General features: G+C 51.1%; 2 protein-coding genes across 3 annotated transcripts in view; both read left to right on the forward strand.

The window, feature by feature from the left end:
• KIF6 (kinesin family member 6) overlaps positions 1–5,438 on the forward strand; it is a 284,573-nt gene extending 279,135 nt beyond the window's left edge. For both annotated transcript variants that reach the window (XM_084753670.1, XM_084753671.1), the window contains one exon: positions 4,488–5,438. In XM_084753670.1, coding sequence (XP_084609796.1) covers positions 4,488–4,504 — 17 coding nt within the window. In that variant the 3' untranslated portion in view covers positions 4,505–5,438. The remainder of the gene's footprint in view (positions 1–4,487) is intronic.
• An 11,081-nt stretch (positions 5,439–16,519) lies between these two features.
• Positions 16,520–23,097, forward strand: LOC311581819 (potassium channel, subfamily K, member 16-like; the record flags this gene model as incomplete). Its single annotated transcript, XM_084754344.1, has 5 exons — positions 16,520–16,732; positions 20,623–20,737; positions 21,650–21,816; positions 22,471–22,636; positions 22,880–23,097. The coding sequence occupies 5 exons, from the start codon at positions 16,520–16,522 to the stop codon at positions 23,095–23,097; spliced, it is 879 nt and encodes a 292-aa protein (XP_084610470.1).
• Positions 23,098–25,823: the final 2,726 nt, after the last annotated feature.

The raw sequence follows: 25,823 nt of genomic DNA on the forward strand, positions 1-25,823 counted from the left end.
AGGGAAGGAAGTTCCACTTGGGCTCATGGTGTCAGTCCCCAGTGGCAGGAAGGACAGAGAGCAGCTCACAGGAAGGAGGCAGGAAGCAGGCAGAAGGATTAAAAGGCTCTCTTCTTTCCCCCCTTTTATCCTGTCCGGGGGGGCCCCCTAGCCTACTGGATGGAGCCACCCACATTCAGGGTGACTCCTCCCCGCTTTGTTAATCCTCTCTGCAAATGCTACACACCTGAGGAGACCAGAAACACACACACACACACACACACACACACACACACACACACACACACACTGAGGAAGTGAGAGGAGATGATGTGAGAGACGTAAGAGGGGCAGGGCAGGACCCATAATGGCTTCCCCATAACGAATTACAGAAGACAACCATCATCCCTCCCCTCCAGAGCCTACAAGTAAGCAGTATTTGCAAGTTGTGCTGAAGTGCTGCCCAGATCCCTTAGAAGAGATGAACCTCAAGGTCGGTGTCAGCATGGTGTGTTCTGCTGACGCTGTCCATGGCAGTCCAGAGCCACAGCGAAGCCTGGGCACTTTTTGGTTTTCTTTGGGTTTTTGTTTGGTTTGGTGTGTTTATTTATTTACTTACTTACTTACTTGCTTATTTACTTATTATATATATATACAGTGCTCTGCCTGCTTGTACCCCTGCAGACTAGAAGAGGGCATCAGGTCACATTATAGATGGTTGTGAGCCACCATGTGGTTGCTGGGAATTGAACTCAAGACCTCTGGAAGAGCAGCCAGTGCTCTTAACCACTAAGGCATCTCTCCAGCCCTCTTGATTTGTTTGTTTGTTTGCTTGTTTTTGGAAACAAGGTTTTGTTTTGTTTTGGTTTTTCTATATAGTCCTGTTGTATTGGAATTTGCTTTGTAGGCCAGACTGGCCTCGAACTCAAGAGATTTGCCTACCTCTGCCTCTCTAGTGTTGGGGTTAAAGGCATGCATCATCACTGCCCGGTATAAGCACTTTACTTAAAATGTGTATCAGAGCTGGGGAAATGGCCCTGTCAGGAATGTTTGCTGCACAGACACAGGACCCAAGTTTCAGTCCCAGAGTGAGTGTAAAAAGCTGGACACACACACTTATAATCCCAATGCCGGGAAAGCAGAGACAGGTAGCCCCCTGGGCTCTCTGGCCAGCCAAGCTAGGCTAACAGGTGAGTGTCTGGTCCCAGTGAGATGGGGCAAGCTGTGTGGCTCAGCAGGTAAGAGTATTTATTGCTATGTCTGATGACCTTGATCCCCAGTAGCCATATGATGGAAGGAAACAGCCAACCCCTCTGACCTCCACATGTGAGCCATAGCATACACTCTAAATTCATTAATTAATGTGAAAATAGATGGATGTCATCTGAGTAATAATACCCAAGACTGAACCTTGGCCTCCATATGCACACATGCGCACACAGGCACACAACTCTCATATGCATGGCAGGCACACACACACACACACACACACACACACACACACACACACACACACACTATTGGCTAGTGTGATAAAGATTTTCATTTATCTACTGCATTTTATGCTTTGACACACCATAGGACACACAGAGACAAGATCCTGAGCCCTGTTCTGACAGTTGAGGAATCCAAGACTTGCTATAGTTGAACAAGTTGCCCAAGATTGTCCAGCTAATGAGAGGCAGAGACAAGGAAGCCCATGTGTTCTGTTCCCCCCCACTGAGCCACACTGTCTCGAAAGCCACAACCGGTGAGAGCTGCCATCTCTGCTGTGCCTCTCGGCCTGGGGGAAAAGGACCAGGATGGATTGGAGGGCAAAAGTACAGCCTCCTCTGCGCTGCAGCTGGAGTAATGTTCTCCAAACAGCAGCCTGGAAGGAATCCATCAAAACACACAGAAGTCCCATGGTCCAGCTGTTAGTCTCAAAGGGGGAGGAGGGAGGAAACCCTGGTTTCTTAGTGTCTATGCAGACTCAGGGGAAGTCATAGGGGGTTACGGGGGCCATTTCCCACCAGGTCAGAGCCAAAGACCCAACCGGCTTAACCTGTCCAGACACACAGCAGATGGCCCACGGCCCGCTATGTAGCATTTTATATGAAGCCCACTTATCAGGCCCGGCTGTCGGGCAAACAGCAGCCAGGCCTGCACCATCCTAGCCAAGGCAAACACCCTGCCCTGCCTGGGGTTCTCTGCTCTTCATTTAGCATTCTGCCCTGTCATGGCTTCTTCCCAGCCCTCATTACTGGGAATTTGTGACTAGAGCGGAAACGGGAGCCCAGAGAGGGCAATTTAACATAAGGCTCCCTGTTCTGAGAATTCACCAAGAGCCAGGATGAATCGGCTTGATTTAGGACCCAGTGAAATGCCAGCAAAATGTTTAAATCCCTGCTAGGGGCACCTGCAGACAGGTATATGTCCCCCATAGGGGCATTTGTCATCCATGGAGTCAAGCCCGCCCTTCCTCTGCCAAGCATGGCTTTTACATCTGAGAAAATGAGGTTAGCCCCTTTCTGCAGGCCCCTTTTATAATCTTCCCTAATCCTCGAATTTGGAAGTGTTTCCATCCGGAAAAGTCCCTTGGAGAGACCCCATAACCACAAGTCTCCCTTCTCCAAGAGGTGCCAGGAAAAGGCCATACCAACAAACCTCAAAATCCCCCCTTGAGTTCCAGAGCTCTTCTAGGGGTCAGAAAGAACAGAAGGAGGGAGGGAGGGAGGGAGCGAGGGAGGGACACACACCATCTCTCCAAGGACTAGGAACTACAAGTCCTCAAATCAAGCCATCTCTGCTATCTGTGGCCTTGAACAGGTCATGCTGTGATCCTGTGTGTCATAGATGGCAGCCGCCCTCCCCACCAGGGAGTCGCGTGAAAGACAAAGTCTTTCATAATATACGGGGCACCACAGTTGGCAGCGGGGAAGGTGGCCTTGGTGAGGAGACCTGGTCCCACTTTAATGATATGTCGATGGTCGTACCCTCTACTTCAGGGTTTACTTACCATTATCCCTATGCTAGCCCAGCTCCGCTTCCTAGCTAGAACACTGGGGCGCAGTGTATGCACCAGAAACGGCACCTGAAAGGCTGTGATGTGCATCTTCATGTGAGGAGGCAGGTGGCGTGCCTCAGCTCTGCTGTGTAGCATCCCTTCTTCCACCCTCCTGGCCACTGCCACATGCTGGTACCTGGGGCAGTTAGGACTTCTGAGGTGGGAGCTGTCTCAGACTCCTTTCGATCTTCCAGTAGCAGCGCTAACTAACCCTAGCCCAGGCTTCTCATCAGCCATGTAGAAGAACCATCAGGCCTGCGGTGGCCTCAGCTCTCACCCCACCAGTCCTTGGACTGAGAGATGAAAGGGAGTCAGGCAGGGGTTCAGCCCTGTCTGTGTCCTGGAATTACTGGGCCACGCACAGAGATTTCGACCCCATGGGTCTGCGCTGTGGTCTGCAGTGTCTAAAAGGCCTCAGCCGAGCTTAACCGGTTAAACTAGGGTGTGCCCTGACCTCCCTCCTGTCTTGGAATTGGGTTAGGATAGGTCAGAGTGTGTGAGAAGGGAGCCAGTGAGATGGCTCAGCTGCTAAGGTTGCCAAGTCTGAGGACCTGATTTCCATTTCCAGCCTCTGTGTGGTAAAGATAGGGGGTGGGGGAGGGGACAGTGCCCACAAATTGTCCTTGTCCTCTACACACAAGCTGTGGCTTATAGGCACACACACACACACACACACACACACACACACACACTGTAAGTACATAAATAATTATTTTTGAAAGGGTCTATTTAAAAAAAAGTAAGGGCCATCTCTGCTGAATTCCACAGTTGGGCTCCACACACAGCACTGGCCGGCAGGACCTCAGGCACGAGCTAAGTCATTTTCCGCTCTTACCCCACACAGTCAGTGGGCTGTTGTAGCCACCCATTCTGCCTCAGTAGTACCACACAGACAGCCCCACCCTCACCCTGCGCCATCCTTACTCACAGCCAGGCTCCACAGTCCACTTCCGGCCACTGGAGCCTCCCCTTCGTCGTGCTCTCGCCAACCTCATCCCTCAGCCTCCCTGCCCACTGAAACATTTCACAATGCTGTGTTCGTTACACTTCACCCAGTTCCCCCTGGCACCTACCGTATTATCCAAACTTTAGGCAGATGAACTGTAAACTCATACTGTGCTCACACTTTCATGTGCCTGGATGTAAGGATTCTGCTCTTAAATCTTTATGTCTAAGGTGGAGTTCAAGAATGCATATTTTCAAAGTCTTATTTTAAAGCATGCACGTGTGTGTGTGTGTGTGTGTGTGTGTGTGTGTGTGTGTGTGTGTGAAGTAGAGGCACCCGTGGAATCCATGATGTTGGAATGAGTGTGGGCCTGCTGAGGAACAATGCTTTAATATAGAAAGGATTTCCTGCAGAGCCTGGGAGGCAGGGTTCAGGGAAATGGCCCCCTCCCCTTAGTGCCCATCAGCTGTGGGGAAAGCCCCTGCCCCAGCTAACCAGAACCTTATCTCCTTCCAGGCCTGGGAAGCAACTGACAACTGTTGGGAGTCCAACGCTGTCCTGCTGTCCTGCTGTCCTGCTGTCCTGCTGTCCTGCTGTCCTGCAAACAGAATGACTGACATGAAGATGGAGACCCTGCCCCTCACTGGTGACCTCAGATAAAGATGTAAAGCCACCCCAGGGAGCAGCTGGCAAAGCTGAGGCCAGAAGAGGAGACCTGCACTTCTTCGAGGACGGTGTCTGGGAGAGCACCGGAGCATGCTGATGGGAGGTCCTGACAGAGCTGCTGACAGGGTGGGCACTGGCAAGAAGCTGAAGGCAAGACAAGGCTGCTGCTCACTGACATGCTTCCGAGAGCCCTGGAGACAGTGCACTACACCATCCTGACGTCTAGGCGGGAGACATTCCAGGCACTGCAACACAGGAAGATGTAATTCATTATTTCTTTATAACTATTTGCCAGCCACCACCACCGTTCTACCCCAAGTTTAGAAGCCCAGGAATGCCATGGCAGGCCAGGCAGTGCTTCTAGATAAAAGTGTAGGGCACCTTGAGGGCAGGTGTCATGTCCCAGCCCAAGCCATCACCCACTGTCCCTGTTTCCAGGGAGCCATGTATCGTGCAGTCTGAGGACCTCACAGTACCAGAGAACAGCAGGAACCCACCCAGAGCTCTGCAGCCATCAGTACCTTGAACCATCACCCCACCAAGCCATATGGGGTTTCACAAAATTAAAACCTAAACTCCACGTCCCCACAGGAGGATCATAGCTGCCCAATGGCCTTGTCTCAGTGACCTTCCCAGCATTCCACAGCCTGGCTCTGGCTAAGTGGACACAAAAGGGAGGAGAGCACAGTCAGCAGATGGCTGTGTTGGGGCCCCAACCCAGCTACAGTTGGAGGGCAATGGAGGGACAGAAGTGGGTGCCCAGAAATGATGGCAGCCAAATAAAAACACCTTCTGATGTTCCTGGTGTGTTGGTTCCATAAGTGTAAGAACCTGTGGCCCTGGGGAGAAGACAAGGAGGTGACACAACAATGTGGGCTTGTTTGGGTTCTATTTTTTCACACTCCATTTTAGGCACCTTGAAGCTAGGCAGGCGTGCCCCACTCCCCTTAGCCACAGCTTATAGCACGAGGAAACAGAAGGGTGGAGCAGACCAGCCTTGCCCTTTCATGGCTGCCTTCTTGGTCTACCGAAGACTTTAAGATGGAAAGTGCTGTGACAACCGTTGCCTGTTGTCCAGCTCCTCCCTGAGACCCTAGCACAGAGCCAATTCTTAATTAACAGTCCCCCTATGTGTGAGTGGCAGATCAGGAACCCAAGCCTCAGGCTAGTTACCCTACCTCCCTGTGGCTCAGTGACACTCCCATGGGGTAAGGGAGCCACTCCTGCCCACCCTACCCCACCCCAGTAAATCGGGTAGTACAAGGTAAGACCAAATAGAAGCCTCTTCATGAGTCCACAGCAAATAAACACAGCCCCTCAAATGCACACTCAGGGCCCTAGAGATAACATGGACCTAGCCAGAGCCCATCATGATTGGAGTCAGTGGTCCTGGAACACCATGCTGTGGTCCATCTTCTCGAGTTTGCTAAGGCCTGTTGACTTCCACTCTCTTGCAGAGATGTTATCTCCTGGATCCAAAGTCCTTATTGGCTGAGATGTGGGGTGCAGCACCACTTGGAGCCTGAAACAGTCTCCCAGCCTGGAAAGCAAGCAAGTGGGGAACACAGCAGCCAGGAAACCCAGGGCTATGTGCCATAGGCAATCAATCAACCTTAAGGGAGCCTCTCACCTTAAATCTCTCAGTAGATGCTGGGGCTTTGGTATGGACCCACACTGGACCACATTGTACTTTCCCCAAAAGGGTCTCTGTAACTAGGAGGAAGGGATGGATGCTTTGAAAGGATGCTCCAGCATTCCTCTTGGGCTCAGTGGAGCAGGGAAAACAAGGGATGTCAGAGTTCAAATGTGGAGATAAAAAAAAATGTTTTTTGGAGAGCAGCCTGGCCGGTGACCCTGATCCAATCCTGAACAGAGCTGTCTGCCATTCCCTCCACAGGAGGAGGGTGGGGTGTGAAGATGCTTTCATGTATCTTGCAGAAGGGGATTTCAGGTTGCTCAGCAAGTAAAGGCATTTGCCACCAACCCTGATGGCCTGAGTTTGACCCAAGGGACCTACACGGAAGGAGGGGAACTGACTCCCACAAATTGTCCTTTGACCTCCAAATGCACCATGTGACATGCATGAGCCACCCTCCACTCATCATACACACACACACACACACACACACACACACACACACACACACTAACAGTAACAGTAATATGACAATTTAAAAAGAAAAGTGACTTTTAAAAAAGGAGAATTCTAGAAGTCAGATTGGGACACTGACTAACTGGTGTCAATTTTTCTCCACCTTTAATAGAATTTGCATCCACATTTCTGGCATAGCCCCATGGGTGAGGAGTCCTCCTGCACTTTAAAGGTGGGCGTAGCTCTGTGGTCTGCCTTGGAGACACAAGCAGAGGCTGGACACACGCCTGTATGGTTAGGCCTGCTTCTTTCACTCCTGTGACATCTTGAGATGTACTTGACAGCTGTTGGCCTTTTAGCCCACATCCTAGAACATTTTGAGAGCAAAACCAAGCCAGTCTAGAGATTAGCACAGATCATCACAGGCAAGCTCAGTCACAGCTGACTGCCAGACCTCTTATCATGAGACTGAACATTTCCTGTCATAAGATGAGGGAATTGGTTCCATAGCATTATTCGTGTCAGTAGCTGGATCATACAGGCATTAAAATTCCGACATAGTGTATAACAGCTCCAGAACTTTCCAGTGCAGTGTTCATTCTGTGCCTTTACATTCACTGTTGGAAAACATTTCAGGGTCCATTGTGTCTGCTGTGTCTCACATCATGCTTGCAGCAAGCATGAGGCATAGCAAGACCTAATTTACTTTACATGGTTAAAGCTAGGCAACATACACAAATCAATGGCTTGTAGATCTCAGATAATAGAAAGCCATCAACCAAAGGTGTCCCTTGAAAATACCCAAACATCACAGGCTATTTTCAAGGCTATGCATGTATATTACTCTACACCCTGGTGGTAAGGCTGTATTGCTGATGACAGCACTTGAACATGGAGATGTCCGCCTGGTGCCTAAGTAGAAGCTTCACCCCTGTTGTTGGCCAGCACCGAGAAGGGAAAGTGGCCATGTACCCTCACCCCAAGCCAAGAAGCCATCTGCTACTGCTAACCAGTGGAAAAGAGAAGCCTGTGTTCTCCAGTGGAGGCTCAATCAATGGGTATTGAGCCACACTCTACGGCAGACCCCACACCCACCTGGCCAACGCAAGACAAACTCAGTGGTATTTTTGTGTCATTTTGCTGTGTTTTACATATTTTTTTTTGTCTTGCTGGTCTTTTGCTTGTTTGTTTTGATTTTCATTTTTGTTGGGTTTTTTTGTTGTTGTTTTGAGAGAGAGGTTGGTGGAAGAGAGAGAGAGGGGGGGGAGGGAGGGAGGAGGAGGGAGGGAGAACACATGTGCAATGAGTGAGGGACTTCTGAGCACTGAGTTCTGAAAGTGATGTTTTCCTCAAATTCTTCCCCTTAAGGCTCAGGGATCTGTGTGGAAGAGGAGGACAGAAAAGCCAGAGATGATGGCTGATTCCAAGGAAACAGTTGGGTAGGTAGGGGGCAGAAAGGATCTGGGAGGAATTGAAGGAGGGGAAAATATATTGTATGAAAATATTTTTCCATAAAAAAGAATGAAAATATTAGTTATCAAACCAATGAACAAAAAATACATATGTCAGCATCCTCCCGTGCCTAAGTGATCAATACCCACCCTTCATCCACACAAGGGCCCATGACATCCCAAGCCCCAGACTGCTTCGATCCCAGTGCTTCTCAGAGTTCTGGGTTCTACCCATGGTCTGAAGAAGCTTCGCGGCACCTGAGATTCTTCCACATGAGGCATCCAGCGATCTTTTAACCAGCACCCTAAGAGAAGTAGCCATCATGGGAGATGCTATGGTCCTCCAACTCTCATCAAGTTCGGTGGATCAAGACAGATTACCCACTGATCCATCAGAGTCAGCAGAGATGCCACACCCCTGCAGGAGTTACAACCACAATGACCAGAAACAAGATGGGAACCAGCAGTCTGTAGCAGACTATTAGAACTTTGCCCGTATCCACCGGCCCTCAAAGGCTGGTTCAGCTTGAGTGGATAGCGGATGTCCTTCTATGCTGACCACATGTCTTTCTACCAGAAGGTCCTTCTTGTAAAGGCCTCACTCATGTGCCCTACAGGGTGGGTGTTGCGTGTGATAATCGTGTCATCTTGACACACTTCGGGAAAATGAACTTCAACAGAGGAATGGCCTTCCTCGGGTTGGCCTAGGGCCATGTCTTCAGGGTGGCTTCTTGGTATCTAAATTAATGTCAGAAGGCCTATCCCACTGTTGGTGGCACCATCCCGAGAAGGCAGTCCTGGACCATAAGACATATAGTAAACGTGAGCTGGGTCTATGAGCAGGCCAGTAAGCAGCGTTCTTCCGTGGTCTCTGCTTCAGTTTCTGTCTTGGGCTCCTGCCTTGAGCTCCTGCCTTGACCGCCCTTCGTGATGGACTGTAACTTGTGAGCTGAAATAAGCCCTTTCCTCCTCTGGATTGTTCTCTCTCCTGTTGTTCAGCACGGCAACAGGAAGCAAGCTAACCCAGTTGGTGTGTCTGATGCAGTCCCCATCCAGTGAGGCACACAGGTGGCAAGCGGGTGTACACCAAGTTTCCTTCCCAGTCTGAGGTGTTCTCTATACTCTCCTGGGAATTACAGTAGGGCCAAGGCCCAGCGTCCGCGGCGGTTCCCTGTTTACTGACACACTCTTCCCTCTTTCCCTTCGGAATCCTCTGCCGTGACTTCTGGGGTCATTTCCCCCAGTGAACTGTCTCACACAGTCTCAGATCTGCTGCGAAATCCCTGTGTTGGCCGAGGCATCTATTCCAGAATTGTGGGTATGGGGATTTCAAATTAACTTCTTGGTCCGGGGGAAATGAGAGTCCTTGCCAATTCCATCAGACTCCCCGCCCTTAACAGTGTTTCCAGTTAAGGCTCCGATTCTATGCTTTAAAAAAACAAACAAAACAAAACAAACAAACAAACAAAAAATACCTTTATTCTTTCTAAAAGGAACAGCAGCAATGAGCAAGATCAATATCAGAGGGCGGGCAGGACCGCTCAGTAGTTAAGAGCACTGGCTGCTCTTCCAGGGACTCAGGCTGAATTTGCAACATCCACATGGTTGCTCATAACATCTGTAACTCCAGTCCCAGGGCATCTAACACCCTCTTCTGGTACCAGGCATGCATATGATGCACACACATACACGGAGGCAAAACACTCAAAAACATTAAAATAGTACATTAAATAAATCTTTTATGCAGATCAACAGCACGTGTGACTGCTTATTTAATTGGAGGCTCCCTGAAAAATCACTCCTCGGCTTCCCACATCCTGCCTGCTGACCACTACAGGCTGGACTTCCTCTGAGATCAACCTCTCAGATAAAAATCCATACAGACCTGTACCATCTGCCCTACACAGAATCTTCTCCCACAGTGCCTCCGTAGGGAGACCTCCAGGAGCCCCCCCAACATCCAAGCCCTCAGCTCTTGGTTCTATTAGCGGAGCCCTTGGTGTCCCCTCCTCTCCCTCACCCTGTCTCCTACAGGACAGACACCTGGGGCAGGTGGGCCTCATCCTCTCCTCTTGGCTTCTGTTTGGACAGTTCACCTCTGTGCAGACCTCTCTGTTGAGTGAGTCCATAAGCAAATACCTATGTTGAATGGTCAGGTGGCCTGTCCTTTTCTCCATTTCAGGGTCAGTCAGATGGAAGGAGGCCCGAGCCTATCTACTGTTTACTCTGGAGTCTCTGCCCATTGTACATGGGATTGATCTTTTTTTTTTTACCCCCCTCCTATCTTCCTGTTAGTTCAGCTTCACAAAGCTCCTTATCGTGCCCGGATGTTAGGCCACGCTCTGCCATCAGGCCTGCCTGTCCATTTTGCATTCACCGTTAATTGATTTTGCCCTCCCCACTGGGGAAGCACAAATTGACTCTGCCTGTTAGTGACCCCAATTCCCCGAAAGGGGTCATAAATCATGTTTTGTGTCTCGCCCTCACTCACAGAGGAGTGCTGTCCACATAGGGAGATGGCAGGCTAGGAGGCGGGGTGTGTGTGTGTGTGTGTGTGAGGATTCTATAGATAAGCAAGATGTCTTCTAAACACAGCCAAAGGCTGACTGGTCCCAGCAGACGCAGGATGCTGAGTTTGTATGTGTAGAAGGAAGGAGGGAAGTGGAGTGGGGAGGGAAAAAAGGAGTGCAGGGTGCGTGGCTTTTCCTGGGGAGATGTGAACAAATGTCTGTTCACTCCAGATAGGACATGGACTGTGGACGTCAAAGATGGCCCCACCAAGGTCCATCCAGTGCACCAGTGATCTGATTGGGGGGTCACTCGAAGGAGCGCAGGTGACTCAGAGGCATCTGGATCACTGAGAAACTCACTGCATCACACGTGACAATGTTCAAAAGATGCACACAGCTGGAGCTGTCTGCACAACCTGAAGAGAGCCCCGCTGGAGAGCCTGCTCCCTCTAGCAAGCATTGACCTCCTACAGGATCTTTGCAAGGGCCTATGACTCTTGCAGCTGTCTGAGCTTTCTGGGTCTTGTGAACCCCTTCCTCCCTTTAGGGAGGGATGAGAAAGGGAGGAGGCCTCCTCAACATTGCAGAGTGCTCTGAGGGACCCCACAAGTCCTCGCGCACATCTCACCTGCGTCTGGATTTTGTGGCCTAATAGTTTTCAGAAGTCAGCTGGGCACAATAGCACACACTTTTTACTTGGGAGGCAGAGGCAGGTGGATCTGGCCAAGGCCAGCCTGGTCTTCATGATAAGTTACAGGCCAGTCAAGGTTATGTAAAACCCTATTGTAGAAAATCAGACACACACACACACACACACACACACACACACACACACACACACACAGTTTTCAGAAGTCACTCACCAAACTGGATGTGCTCTTGAGAGAGACTCCATTCTAAACCCTTGTCTGGTTGAACCCCAAAAGGGTTTTGGGTAGAAGAGAAGGAAAGGAAAAGAGCCTGTCAGGAAAGAAAGCTGAAGGCCGCTGTCCTGGAAGACTTGGCCACCACTCAGCAGGTCCTCAGTAGGTGGTCCCAAAATAAGTCCCCAACATAACGGAAAGAGGCTAGGTGCTCCCTGGCCTCTCAGGGAAACCATGGTCCTTGCTTAATGGCTGGACTCTAATTCAGAAAGCTGGGTGACCACCAACACTCCTTTGGTCCTACATGCCCCCCAAAACATGAGAAAACAAAACAAAACCAGCAATGGTTAAGTGTGATGGCTTCAGAAAACCCTAGAATGCCTCAGGAAGACAGGAGCAGTTGGAGAATTAGGGAAGATGGCCCCTCCACTCTCTTCTCCTCCAAAAAGAACAGCATCCGTTCCTACTCTTGATACTAAACAGTCATGCCCCTGTCTCACCTCACTCCAGCAATGTCCTGTGTTCTATGCTGCAGCAGAGGAAAACAGCTCCTGTTACTCTCTCATAGACTTACTCAAAGCCTAAAAAAGTATAAAAATTCTCCTGCTGGCTTTGGTTTCTGTAAGGCTCCCCACCACTAATATGTGCCAAGGGATGGTCCTCTCCCTATTACAGGAGGAGTGGGGCTTGTTTGTCCTGGCAGGCTAGCCACAGCTCCTGCATGCCACAGGTGCCTCCAAGTGACAGGCATGGTTGTGGTACCCATGCCTGTGCTGCCTGTGCCCATGAGGCCTGTGCCTGTGATGTGATGCCTGTGGTGCCCACGCCTGTAATGTGCTCCCTGTGACCATGAGGCCCATGCCTGTGATGTGGTGTCTGTGATGGCCTCACCTGTGATGTGCTGCCTGTGATGCCCACGTCTGTGATGTGCTGCCTGTGCCCATGAGGCCCATGCCTGTGATACGGTGTCTGTGATGCCCACACCTGTGATGTGCTGCCTGTGCTTATGAGGCCCATGCCTGTGATGGGATGTGGTGCCTGTGGTGCCCACACCTGTGATGTGGTGCCTGTGGTACCCACGCCTGTGATGTGCTGCCTGTGCCCATGAGGCCCATGCCTGTGATGTGGTGTACTGCCTGTGATGCCCACACTTGTGATGTGCTGCCTGTGATGCCCACGCCTGTGATGTGCTCCCTGTGACCATGAGGCCCATGCCTGTGATGTGGTGTCTGTGATGCCCACACCTGTGATGTGCTGCTTGTGATGCCCACGCCTGTGATGTGCTGCCTGTGCCCATGAGGCCCATGCCTGTGATATGGTGTCTGTGATGCCCACACCTGTGATGTGCTGCCTGTGCTTATGAGGCCCATGCCTGTGATGGGATGTGGTGCCTGTGGTGTCCACACCTGTGATGTGGTGCCTGTGGTACCCATGCCTGTGATATGCTGCCTGTACCCATGAGGCCCATGCCTGTGATGTGGTGTCTATGATGCCCACACTCTCTTGATAGCAACTCAGTTTCAGATCCTTGCCTACTCAATTACTTGGCCCAAATATGGTGCCATCTAATACTGGGCACATGTGAAATGAACACCATGCAAATGTCCAAATGTTGTCTCCAGATGTGGCTGGAGCAGAGAGAGAGAGAGAGAGAGAGAGAGAGAGAGAGAGAGAGAGAGAGAGGGAGAGACAGAGAGAGACAGAGAGAGACAGAGACAGAGACAGAGACAGAGAGACAGAGAGACAGAGAGACAGAGAGACAGAGACAGAGACAGAGACAGAGAGACAGAGAGTGGTAGGAGCTGGTGGCACCCAGATGCCAAGAGGTGGACCTTGATCTCAATTCTGTCCCTGTGTTATTCCGGGTTCTCTAGAGTAACCGAACTTAGAGACTAAATCTCTCTATACCTAGCAAATGGCCCAGCTAATCCAACAATGACCCCTATGAACAGAAGGTCTAAGGATCCAGTAGTTGTTTAGTCTTCTTTAGTCGACGAAGCTGGACGTCCCAGCTGGTCTTCAGTACACACCGGCATCCCAAAGAAGTGGTCTCTAATGCCAGAGGTGGAATGGACTTGCTAGTGAGAAACACCGAAGAGCAAAGTTCTGATCTTTTATATAGGATTCCAGCAGATGGTGTGGGCCCAGATTAGAGGCGAGGTTTTGCATCTTGAAAGATATGGATTAAAGGTGTGCTTCCCACCCCAAAGATCCAGATTAGAAGTGGATTTTTCCCACTGCAAATTAAGCAAAAATTGAGCCAGCCAGTGGTGGCACATGCGTTTAATCCCAGCACTTGGGAAGTAGAGGCAGATGAGTTCGAGGCCAGCCTGGACTATAAAGCCAGTCCAGGACAGTCAAGGCTATACAGAGAAACCCTGTCTCAAACAACCAAACAAAACCAACAAAAGTTAAGCAAAAATCCCTCACACATGTGCCTCATATGTTGTTTTTATTTAATTCCAGATGTAGTCAAGTTGACAACCAAGAATAGCCACCACAGTCCCATTTCTTTTATATGAAATGTCCAGAATAGGGGAGTCCATTAGAGGGTGCCCATAGGCTGAGGGCAGGGCTTGGGTGAAGGGGGCAACAGCTGGAGAGTGAGGGTTCCTCTGTGAAGCAGTAATTAATAGTGGGGGTGCTCCCAGAGTTCAGGGGTGTTACAAACCATGGTCAGGCTTGGCAGGGTCTATAGTCACCTGGAAGACAAATCTCTGCCATGTCTGTGAGAGGGTTTTTCGGTTACTGAGGTGGGAAGACACCCATGGAGTCCCAGGCTGAATATTACATTCAGAAATTTAGATGCACCGGGATAGAAAAGATGTCTTCTTCAAGGCTGTCAAATACAAATAGCCAGAACACTAAGAATGCAACATTTATGTAATTCCTGATTGTGTCACTGTTCTTCTTGCCATAGGTAATCTATTGTATATATGTGTAATAATATAAATGTATATGTACAAAAATAAAATAATTAAAAACATAAAATAAAATAAAATAATTTTTAAAATAAAAAGGGAAAGAAAGAAAAGGAGGAGGCAAGCTGAACACCAGCACTCCCTCTCTCTGCTTCTTGACTGTCCCATATGACCAGCCACCTCACACCTCACACCTCCCTTGCCATGACAGACTGTGCTGTTACACTATGAGTCAAAATAATTGCTTCTTCCCTTAAGTTGCTTTTCTCAGGTATTTTCACGGCAATGAGAGAATTAATCAATAGCTGTGGTAGTGTCTTTGTGGTGGTTTGAATAAAAACAGCCCCCACCATGGTATCTATCTATCTATCTATCTATCTATCTATCTATCTATCTATCTTTTGGCTTTTCAAGACAGGATTTCTCTGTGTTAGCCTTGGCTGTCCTAGACTCACTTTGTGGACCAGGCTGGCCTCAAACTCACAGAGATCTGCCTGCCTCTGTCTCCTAAGTGCTGGGATTAAAGGCGTGCGCCACCACACTGTTCACAACAGCTAAGACACAGAACCAACAACAGCTAGAAGGACAATGGAACTGCGGTACACAAACACAATAGGATTCCACCAGACAATAAGGAAAAATCTGGACACTGGCAGGAGTCTGCATGAGGCTGGAGATTGTCGTGTTAACTGAAATAAGCCAGAATCAAAAGGCAAATGTTACGTTTTCTCCATAAGCATAGCCTAGTTGTAAGTGTGTGTGTGTGTGTGTGTGTGTGTGTGTGTGTGTGTGTGTGTGTGAGAGAGAGAGAGAGAGACAGAGAGAGACAGAGACAGAGACAGAGAGAGAGAGAGAGAGATGGGGGAGAGAGAGAAAAGAAGAAGAAGAAGGAGGAGGAGGAGGAAGAGGAAGATGAAAAAGAAGAGGAGGAGGAGAACGGGATATGGAGAAGGATAAAGGAATGCAAGTGACATGAACGCAAAGGGTGGCGCTATGTCAGGGAGGGAGGTGACATGCAGAAGGAGGGTGAGAGTAGGGTGTGCTGGTTATTTTTATCAACACAACACAACCTAGAATCACTTGGGGCAAAGAATCTTAATGAGGGATTCTTTAGATCAGCTTGGCCAGTGGGCGTGTCTCTGGGGGATTGTCATGATTGCTATTTGGTCTAGGAAGACCCAGTCCATTATGGGTGGCACCACTCCCTAGGCAGGATGTCCTGAACAGTTTGAGTGAAGTAATGAAGCCGAAGCCGAGCAAGCAATCGAGGCTCCGTGTATTCTTTTGTCCTCTTTCTGCTCTTGACTGTAGGTGTGGCCAGTTGCTCATGTTCCTGCCTTAACGTCCCCTAATGATGGTCTGCAGCCTGGAATTGTAAGCCAAATACATTCACCGCCCCACCCTCCAAGTTCCTTTCTATCAGGGCATTTTAACCACAGCAATAGAAATGAAACTAGTACAGTGGGGGAGGACAGTGTGGGAAAGAGATGAATAAAAGTAAGTATAATGACACCTGTTGCCATAATGAGCCCTATTACGTCATTAGCCAACTTTAAAAATTAATGAAAATAAATAAATTCACTAAAATAATAGTAGGATTTGCCCACCAAAGAAAACCTATCACTGAGGGGACAAGCAGGTATATAGCCTGTGGGGATGTAAGGGCTTCTTCTTCTTCTTCTTCTTCTTCTTCTTCTTCTTCTTCTTCTTCTTCTTCTTCTTCTTCTTCTTTTAAGTCTTTTGTCTTTTACAATAAAATCTACTTGCCTCTAAACATAAATAAAAATATCTAGTGCGATGGCTCCACCTCAGGAGAGGCTGGTAGGTGACTCTGAGGGGCCCATGTACTTGCTGCTGTGTATGGAAAATAAGGTCCGGTGGGGGATGGGGGGCCTGTTTGCACACCACGCTGTTCAAACAGACTCCCCTACCGCAGACACCTGTGCGGTGGAGGATAGGGCAGGCGGCAGCAGCAGCAGCTCTGACTTCTCCCCCTCTTTCCTCAGCCACCCTGACAACCTCCTCAGAGTCCTCCTGGCCGCACCATGCCCCGCGCTGGGCTCTGCAGCTGTTGGAATGGCCGGGTGCTGCCCCTGCTTGTGGCCTATGTCTGCTACCTGCTGCTCGGGGCCACCATCTTCTGGCTGCTGGAGAAACAAGCAGAGGCTCAATCCAGGGATCAGTTCCAGCTGGAGAAGCTGCGGTTCCTGGAGAACTACACCTGCCTGGATCAGCACGCCCTGGAGACATTCGTGCAGGTGAGTGAGGAAGGAGGCATGGGGCAAGAAGAGTGGGGTGGTGGGTGCGGGAGCCCACGGCAGGCGCAGAGCCCACCACTGCGAAGTCGACGCCTGTTTAATGGAGCATGGTGGGAACCGGAGCCTGACCACTAATAGGCCAAGTCACGTCACTCAAAAGTCCTCATCAGTAACGCAAAGAGAGGAGGTACGCGAGGGGCTGGGAAGACTGCTCTGTCAGTTAAGTGCTTGCCATCCAATTATGAGGATCTGAATTTAATGCCCAGAACCCACATTAAAAACCCAGGTGTGGGGCCAAGTAAGATGGCTCAGCAGGCAGAGGGATTTGCCATCAAGCCTGATGACCTGAGTTCAATCCCTGGAAATCATAGTGAAAGGAGGAAACCAGTTCCCAAAAGCTGTCCTTTGATTCCCATACACACCATGACACATCACGCCCACATGCGCACATGTGCGAACACACACACACACCACACGGACACACACATACACACACATATACACACACAGACACACACAGACACAGACACACACACACACACACACACACACACGGACACACACACATACACACACACACACACACACACACACACACATGGACACACACACAGACACAGACACATACACACTTTTAAAACAAGAACAAAGGCCAGGCATGGTGGAGCACACTTATAATCCCAGCATTGGAGAGGTCAAGACAAGCAAATCCCTAGGCTTCTCTGGCTAGCCAGTTTTGACAAATTGGCAGGCCCCACCCAAGCCAATGAGAGAAGCATTCTCAGAAAACGAGGCAGAAGGCTGGAGATATGGCTTAGTCAGCCAGAGTCCTTTCTTCATAAGCACCGAGACCTGAATATGAATGCCCAGCACCCATATAAAACCCTGGTGTGGTTGTAAGTATAGTGACTGCAGCATTGGGCAGGAGGCAAGCCGGGTCCCTGGAGAGTTCACTGACCAGGCCAGCCTAACGCAAGCTTCCAGAGGCTTCCCTGCTTCAAGGCAATAAGCTGTACAGTGATAGAAAAGGCACAGGGTATCCTGCCCTGACCTCCTCTGAGCACACTCACACATTCAGAAATGTCTAAAGAGAGAAGGAGGGTGGGGTGAAAGGAGGGAGGGGGCGGGAGGGTAGAAGGGAAGAAGGGAGGGAGGGAGGGAGGGAGGGAGGGAGAGAGAGAGGGAGGGAGATATGAAAGAAATAAAAGTAGGAGCTGGACGCCCGGAGGTCTCATGCCATCTGTGAACACCAGGCCCCCATGTGGCACAAAGACACACATACATGAAGAACACGCATACACATAAAATAACAATAAATAATTTTTAAAAACAGAAAGCTGATGGCTCTGAGAAATGACACCTACACTTGACCTCTGACCTCCACATGCACCCGTATATGTACACAACTATCTGTACATACACAAACATGTATTACACATGTATTCATGCACACATGCTCAAAGAAAATAAGTGTCTGTGCTCATGACATTGACAGCACAGTAAGTCTGTTTGAGCCATCACTCAATGAACCAACACTCTAGAATTTTCCCCTTACACGCTTCCCCACTTCCCAGGACTGCGGCTTCATCCGCTGGCTCCCAGCGAGTGAGTGGAGGCACAGATAAAGGTGCCGACCAGCTGTCACACTGGACTTGCTCTCTTGCTGAGCTGGTGGACAATGGCCAGGGTGGATGAACTCTGCCAGGACCGCACCCTCAGGTGCTCTTGCTCCCTACCTGGGCCCCTACTGCCTTCCTTCTCTCCCAGAAACAAACAATACCAGGTAGAAGAGACAAGTGAGTGCACTGAGAAGGTGAGCAGAAGTGACATCAGCTACTACAAAGCCACAGGCCTCGCGCAGTGGTAACTGGCCACTAGGGAAAGGTGGGGACCAGGTCTCTGTTACATTGTGGTTCACCATCCCCGGGACTGAGCAACATCCAGGCATTTTCTCCCAGCAGCCTACTAAGATCAGCATCTCCAGGTTATAGGTGGGAGCTGAGGCCAAGAGAGATGCTGCTCAGCTACTGGCTGAGGCAGAATTCACACCCATTCTTCTTGCTGGGGAGCCCTTTACTCTTCACTGCAGAAATTAGCATACATGTAGAAGGCAGGGCACTTCCAGAAGTGAGAGTTCTCAAAGTGAGGCCCATGGGATGACACCACCACCAACACCAACAACAACAACAACAACAACCACATCCACCACTACCACCACCTCTACCACCACCCCCTCCTCCTCCTCCTCCTCCTCCACCACCACCTCTACCACCACCACATCCACCACCCTCATCTCCATCACGAAGACCTGAGACCTTATTAGGGAATCAAGACCCAGACCCCACTCAGACCTGCTGACTCAGGAACTGAGTGAAGCCACCAGGTGACACTGAGGCCCTGAGCCTTCTTTGGGACTGAGATGAGACTTCAGCAGCCCTGCTCTTCCAGGGCACACTCCATGCACACAGGGTTACTCAGGAATGGTACTCACCTCCCCCACCCCACCTCCCAAATCCTAGGAGTGAGTCAGAGCCAGGTATACTGCAAACCTTCTCCTGCCTCAGCCTGGGTTAGAGGAGGAGCCAAGAATAAGCAGTGGTCAGGTGGACAGGCTCAAACTGCTTCTGCAATCAAGGACAAGAACCTAGGTCTTTCTGCAGCCCAAAAAGCCAGCACGTAGCTCCTAGGGACTTGTTAAAAAAAAGATGGGGCACACGTGTACCTCAAAGTCTTCAGTCTCAGGACAGGGCAAGAGAGGCAGAGAAATGCTAGGGTAGTCTTTAAGGGAACTCACGCACTGAGCCGTAAATGGTTCTGAGTGCAGCGTTTAAACGTGAGTCCCTGTGGAAGCTTGTATGCCTGCCGCCTCCTTCTTCACCACTGGATTCTCAGAGACAAAGATGGCACAGCCACTTGAGGCCACTCACCCACACTCAGAGCCCTTAGGGAGGCCAGAGACCCTTCTCCACAGGGTAGAGGGCCTAGGGGTATGGTAAGGATGAATACCAGGGACTTGGGCAAGAGTGGAGGTCTCCAGGGAGGCAACATGCTCCATAATGTCTGGCCAAGCTCTCTGCCTGTGTGGGAAAGAGGAAACCAAAGTCTACATCCTAAGAAGCTAGTTCCTGCCCAAGTGAGGGCCAGGAGGGCTCCACCCAGCAGGTAAAAAACCAGTTCCTGCAGGAAAGGGAAGCAGGAGTAACAGCCATACTTCCCAATGGCTCCCTGCCTTTGGAGCTCTGCCAGGTAACCAGGCCCCTGGGACAAGTCCCCAGCTACAGGGGAAGAGGGCTAGAGTCGGGAAGAAGGAACCCTGCCCATTCCTCTTGAGGAGTTGAGGGGCTCGGGCCTGCCAAAGTTCCTGCTCTAGAAACAACAAAACACAGACACACAAAACGTACACACCCATGCAACACACAGCACTGCGCAGCACACCCACATAGTGGACCACATATGTACACACAACCCCTCCTGGGCCCCTGGTGGAATTTCTTCTACAGGTATGGGCTATGTTCACTAGAGGGCGCCAGAGAGCAAAGCTGCTAGTTCCCTGGATGCCCAGGAAAACGCTCAGGCTTCCAAACACATGCCCCATGGGAGGGAATGCCAAGTTTCCACTTTCCAGATCCTTCCAGAAATATCCAACACCAACCTCAGCTTGTCCTAACTAATGTGTGTATGTGTGTCATCTTCCTACTTGCCAAAAATATCTCCACATCACTTCCTTAGCTCTCTGCCCGCTAGAATACATGCTCCTGTCCACCTTGGCCACTTGGCAAGTGTCTTAGCCACTCAGAGCCTTCATGAAAAGCATCCTCCTGAGAGCTCGGTGACAGCTGGCACTCAGTAACTGTGAACCCTGCCCCCTTCTGACCATTCCACCCTTACAGGTCATCCTAGAAGCCTGGGTGAAAGGTGTGAACCCAAAAGGCAACTCCACCAACCCCAGCAACTGGGACTTCGGGAGCAGTTTCTTCTTTGCAGGCACAGTGGTCACCACCATAGGTAAACGGGCTGGCAGGGAGGGGCCTCCCTAGACCCTGCTCAGCGTCGGATTGCTTCCACAAGCCATCACTGGGACAAGGTTGTGGTTTATCCAGGTGATACAGGAAGCACAGACGGGGCCATGGTGAAACAGCAACAGGAAAGCAGTGAAGTACACACCCTGCTTCCCGGGGAGGGGGGCAAGGAGGGAGGGGGCGGCAGCGCTGGTCACCTCTCTGGGGGCTGGGCAGAGTCCTTCCTCAGCAAAGCTGCGTGAAGGCAAGCCTGGGCCACTCTACAGGCTTTAGTCCTGACTGGAAGAGACTGGTCCTGGTGTGTTAATGCTCTGACACTGTGCACCTGGCCACAGACCACAGCATTCTCTCTGGGAGAAATATAGTAGAGGTACTTGAGGTGGAGGTCATTTGTGCAGAGAGCCTGTCCCTTAAAGCTGCAAACAACATCCCAGGATGCTGAGGAAATCCCACTCCATCCACCCCAGTCTCTCACACAGGCCTCCTTTCTATTCAGTTAAGCTCCAATTCAACTCCAAACACCTCGCTTTACAATCCAAGCAAATCATTACAATATGGGTCAGGGTATGAAATTGGCCTCCCAACTCACAAAAGAAGTATTAAATTACTATGATCATATAAAGCAGATGGGGATAATTAAATAGAAAAAGATGAACATCTCAAGGAATCGTGCCTGCCCAGGAGGCTAAGGGTGGCAGTCAGGAGGGCTTCCTGGAGGCAGCATCATTGGAAAAGAGCCTCCTATTAGTAAGGATTGTTCTAGCAGAGGATAAGATAAGTGTTCATGTATACAAGGAACTTCTTCTCCTCCCCCAGTTGAGCTGGGGGAGATGGGGGCTGGCAGGGGCCATTTTTGGACACTCTCTTCCCCTGCTTTGCATATTCTTTTGCTCTGCAGGTTATGGAAACCTGGCCCCCAGCACAGATGCAGGGCAGGTCTTCTGTGTCTTCTATGCCCTGATGGGCATCCCGCTCAACGTGGTCTTCCTCAACCACCTGGGCACAGGGCTGCGTGCCCACCTGACTACACTGGACAGGTGGGAGGAACACACCAGGCGTTCCCAGGTAGGATGGTGTCTTCCAAAGACCTCTGGGACAGACAGCTGCAAATGCGGAGGTGGGCTTGGGTGTGTAGGCTTAAGGGCAGACACCAAGCGGGTTGACAGCTGTGAAGCTAAACAGAGACAAGTAAAGTGATTCAGGCTGCCCAAGGTGTGGCCTCAAAGTCCTCCACAGCACAGGAGAGCATGGAGTCTATCTGCAAAGAGACGAGGGCCAGACACTGGGTATGATTCCTCTGGAAAGAGTTGCACAGGCGCCAGGTAGCTCTTTGCAACAGAAGTTTGAATATTATGTTTCCACCTTCCTTATAGACTCCCAACATCCTGTTGCATGGTTCAGAACACCCAGCATGCCCCCATCGCTCACTGCTACAGGACCCAGGACATCTCAGTGACAGTAGTCTTATCCCAGATCTGAGTCCCCTCAGGGAGCCTCTGCAAGTGTGATCCTCAAGTTCAAAGGGATCTCCCTCTTGGACCAGCTAACACATCCCCTGCCTAGGGAAGCCCAACACAGGCTTAACACATGCCGAGGATACGGCCCCACCCAAAGGTTTGCTGTTATTGCCCTGAGTACACAGCCAGCTCTTCCCCCGACCAACTCCAGACATTTCTGGAGCCTTCCAAGTGGTTTCAAAGGCAGACCCTCTCTTTCCAGCTCCTGCAGGTCCTGGGCTTGGCTCTGTTCCTGACCCTGGGGACCCTGGTCATTCTCATCTTCCCACCCATGGTATTCAGCCACGTGGAGGGCTGGAGCTTTGGCGAGGGTTTCTACTTCGCCTTCATCACCCTCAGCACCATTGGCTTCGGAGACTACGTTGTCGGTGAGAATGAGATATCGAGGTATCTTGGGGTGGGGGGGGGGCCCACTCACTGGGATCTGGGCCACGTGGAGGTACCAGCTGAGGTTGGTTATCTCTGGGGCCACTGTGGACTCTTGGTGGCATCCTCAGACGTCTCTGCCTTTTCCACCACGGGTCCCTCATAAGAGGGCCGGGGAGAGAGCACCCCTTTGGAATCTGGGGGTGGCTGTGCCCTCAGACACCAGCCATCACCTTCCCTGGCAGGCACAGACCCCACCAAGCATTACATCACCATGTACCGGAGCTTGGCAGCTGTATGGATCCTCCTAGGGTTGGCATGGCTGGCAGTGGTCCTCAGCCTGGGATCCCTGCTTCTGCACAGATGCTCCCATCTCTGGCTGCTCATCAAAGGTCCGGACCCCAAGGATGGAGCAGCCCCTGACCCTGACCCCAGACCTCAGAAGGTCCCCATCTCTACATGATACCCGAGTGTTCCAACCACCCATCCTGACCCCCACTCCCCCGCCACCCAAGCCCATGCTATTCCCTGCCTTTCTTTCCTCACCCCCACATTTCCCCAGATGGGGTAGTCAGTAATAGAGAAAGGAGACAGGTGTGCCTACAACGTAATTTAGGAGAGATGTAGAGACAAAAATCAAAGAATTATGTAGGTGGAGATTTGCATGCTGGCCCCAAATACCCCCAAAAAACCAACATGGGTAATGATGGACAAACCACCACTGCCACCTTCACATACCGGCAGGAACCCTTAGGCTGCAAGCAAAGGTAGAGTTGGTTTTGGTGTTAGTTGCTACACACGCGGCACTCAACAGCCCCACATTGAACCAGGCCTGTACCCTTGCTGCATCTTCAGTCTCAAAGGACTGGACCTACGGAGAGGCAGCCCCAGTACAGCGCCCCCAGATCCGTGGTGGAAACAAACCTGGAGAGAATGAGAGCTCAGGGCAGTGGCTGGGGGACCGGAACTGGCCACCTACCCAGGGACACTTTAGGTGCACACAGGGAAATGACCTCAGGAGACTCAACAGCTGCCCAAGCTGGGAACTCAAAGGCTTTCTGTCAGCTCTCTCCAGCTTCCCTTGGCCACAAGTGAAGGGGAATTCCTGAACAAGGCTTTGGACACCTTCCGGGTATCCCATCAACTCCTGATCATGACCTCCCTTGACCCCCCCAGGGCATCCCTGGTTCTCATTACTGCCACCCCCCTTCCCCCCCCCCCCCGGGAAAGCTGGAGGACAGCAGATCCCAGAAGCCTGACAGAATATGAGTCCCCTCTGGCCTAGGCTCTCATGGAAACCCTATTCAAACACACCTGGTCCTTCTGCCAGATTTCAGCATGGCCGGCCTGAAGGGAGGACAGATTTGGCTCAGTCTGCCCCCCCCCCACACCCCTGCCGCCCCCATCTTAAAGGGATTAGTAACTAAGGCTTCTTGGACTTCTTTCTCCCCAGTTGCAAGGTTGCTAAGCATCTGTGTCTTTGCAGAATTGGGAGTGGAAGTCCGAGGGGCGGGGGGCAGGTGTTGAGGGGAGTCCCTGGGAAGGACCCACATCTACAGAGGGATTTTCCACCCTCAGGGCTTACTGCTACTTAGTAAAAGACTGAAATCTGGAGCCTTTCATCTTCTCTGTCCTCACTGCCCCCTGCCTCTGCTCTGGGTAGATGGGGACGTCGAGATCTTCCTCCTGAGCACCAAGAGTAATTCAGAGTCCACATGTTCTTACCTTGCCTGGCTGGGGCCCTTTTCTTTGAGTGTACCTCCTGTAGGGAAACCTAGGGTGAAAATGACCACAGCAAACACCTGGAGGAGGTCCTGATGTGACAAACTTAGACAGGAGCCCTGTGACAATAAACTTGGCTATTTCTCTTCCATACTGCACTGTGACTTGCAGGAGTCTTTGTCACTGAGGTAAAGGTGCTGGGAATGGGTGAAGGGGTCTGGGTCCTTCCCTCCCCTCATCTGTGGCTACCTGGCAGCTCTCGTCTTTCCCTTGATTTTGGGGTGGGCACTCCAACTCTCCAGGGAGCTATATTTTGTCCCTGTGGTTGGATCCTTGCAGGTGAGCAGGACCATCTCACCCTGCCTCAGCGGGAAGACGGGCCACCTGCAGGCATTTGCGTAGAGAAGGGCCCCTCCTGGCCCTTCCTGACCATTCTGGGTTCTCTCCACCACAGCACTCGTGGGCTCTACCCTCTCTTCCATGTGTGGACCGCTATCTTCCAAGGCAGTCTGTTGGGCCCGGGGGTTGTCAGATGCTTGGCACAGGTCTCCGGTTGCTCTCTTACTTGGCTTACTTGGCACTGGGTACTGAGAGATCGTACGCCCAGAATTCCTGCTACAGCTTCCAAGGCAACTTCGCGCATCTGGATGGCCCAGCGCTGGACCTGCTGATCCGGGTTAGGGGGCTAGTGGAGCCAGGCTGAGAAAGACGGGCTGGGCTGGGCAAGGGGCGCGGAGGTGGAGGTGGGGTGGGGGTGGAGACTCACTGCAGGGATGAAGAGTCCTCTGGCCTGGGACAGTGAAGTGTTGAGAGAGGTGGAATAAACAGGCTTGGGAAAAACAGGGCTGTGAGGTTAGGGGTGGGTAACCACAGGGATGGGCTGGACCCCATGAAAAGGGCCTCACTCTAATGAGGAGCGAGGAGCAGGGATCCGTCTTTAAGGAAGTGAGAGTCAGGCTGAGGTGGAACCTGTCTTGAAAGCACCTGGAACTGTTGCGTGGAAATAGTGTGAACCAAAAAGCCCTGGGTCCCTGCAACCCTGGATCCCAGGAAGCAGCGTTGGTCAGTTGCCCAAATGCCCTTGCCCTCAGCATCGCCTGCATGACCCAGGACTTACCACCAGGTGGCAGGCTCACATCGCTGATGATTCAGGCTCCATCTTTTTCCCCACTTCCCTGATGAGCATTCTTTTGATCTTTGTCTTATCTTGCTAGCACTGCCCCAGGCCGCCCTTCACACACACACACACACACACACACACACACACACACACACACACACACACACACACACACACACACACACACACACACACACACACACACACACACACACACACACACACACACACACACACACACACACACACACACACACACACACACACACACACACACACACACACACCCCTCCTCAATACCCCACCTACCCAGGCCATCACTCTGAGATCTCAGCACTTGAGAGCTG

Source organism: Acomys minous (assembly GCF_964271855.1).
Source record: "Acomys minous genome assembly, chromosome: 13".
NCBI classification, from domain to species: Eukaryota; Metazoa; Chordata; class Mammalia; order Rodentia; family Muridae; genus Acomys; species Acomys minous.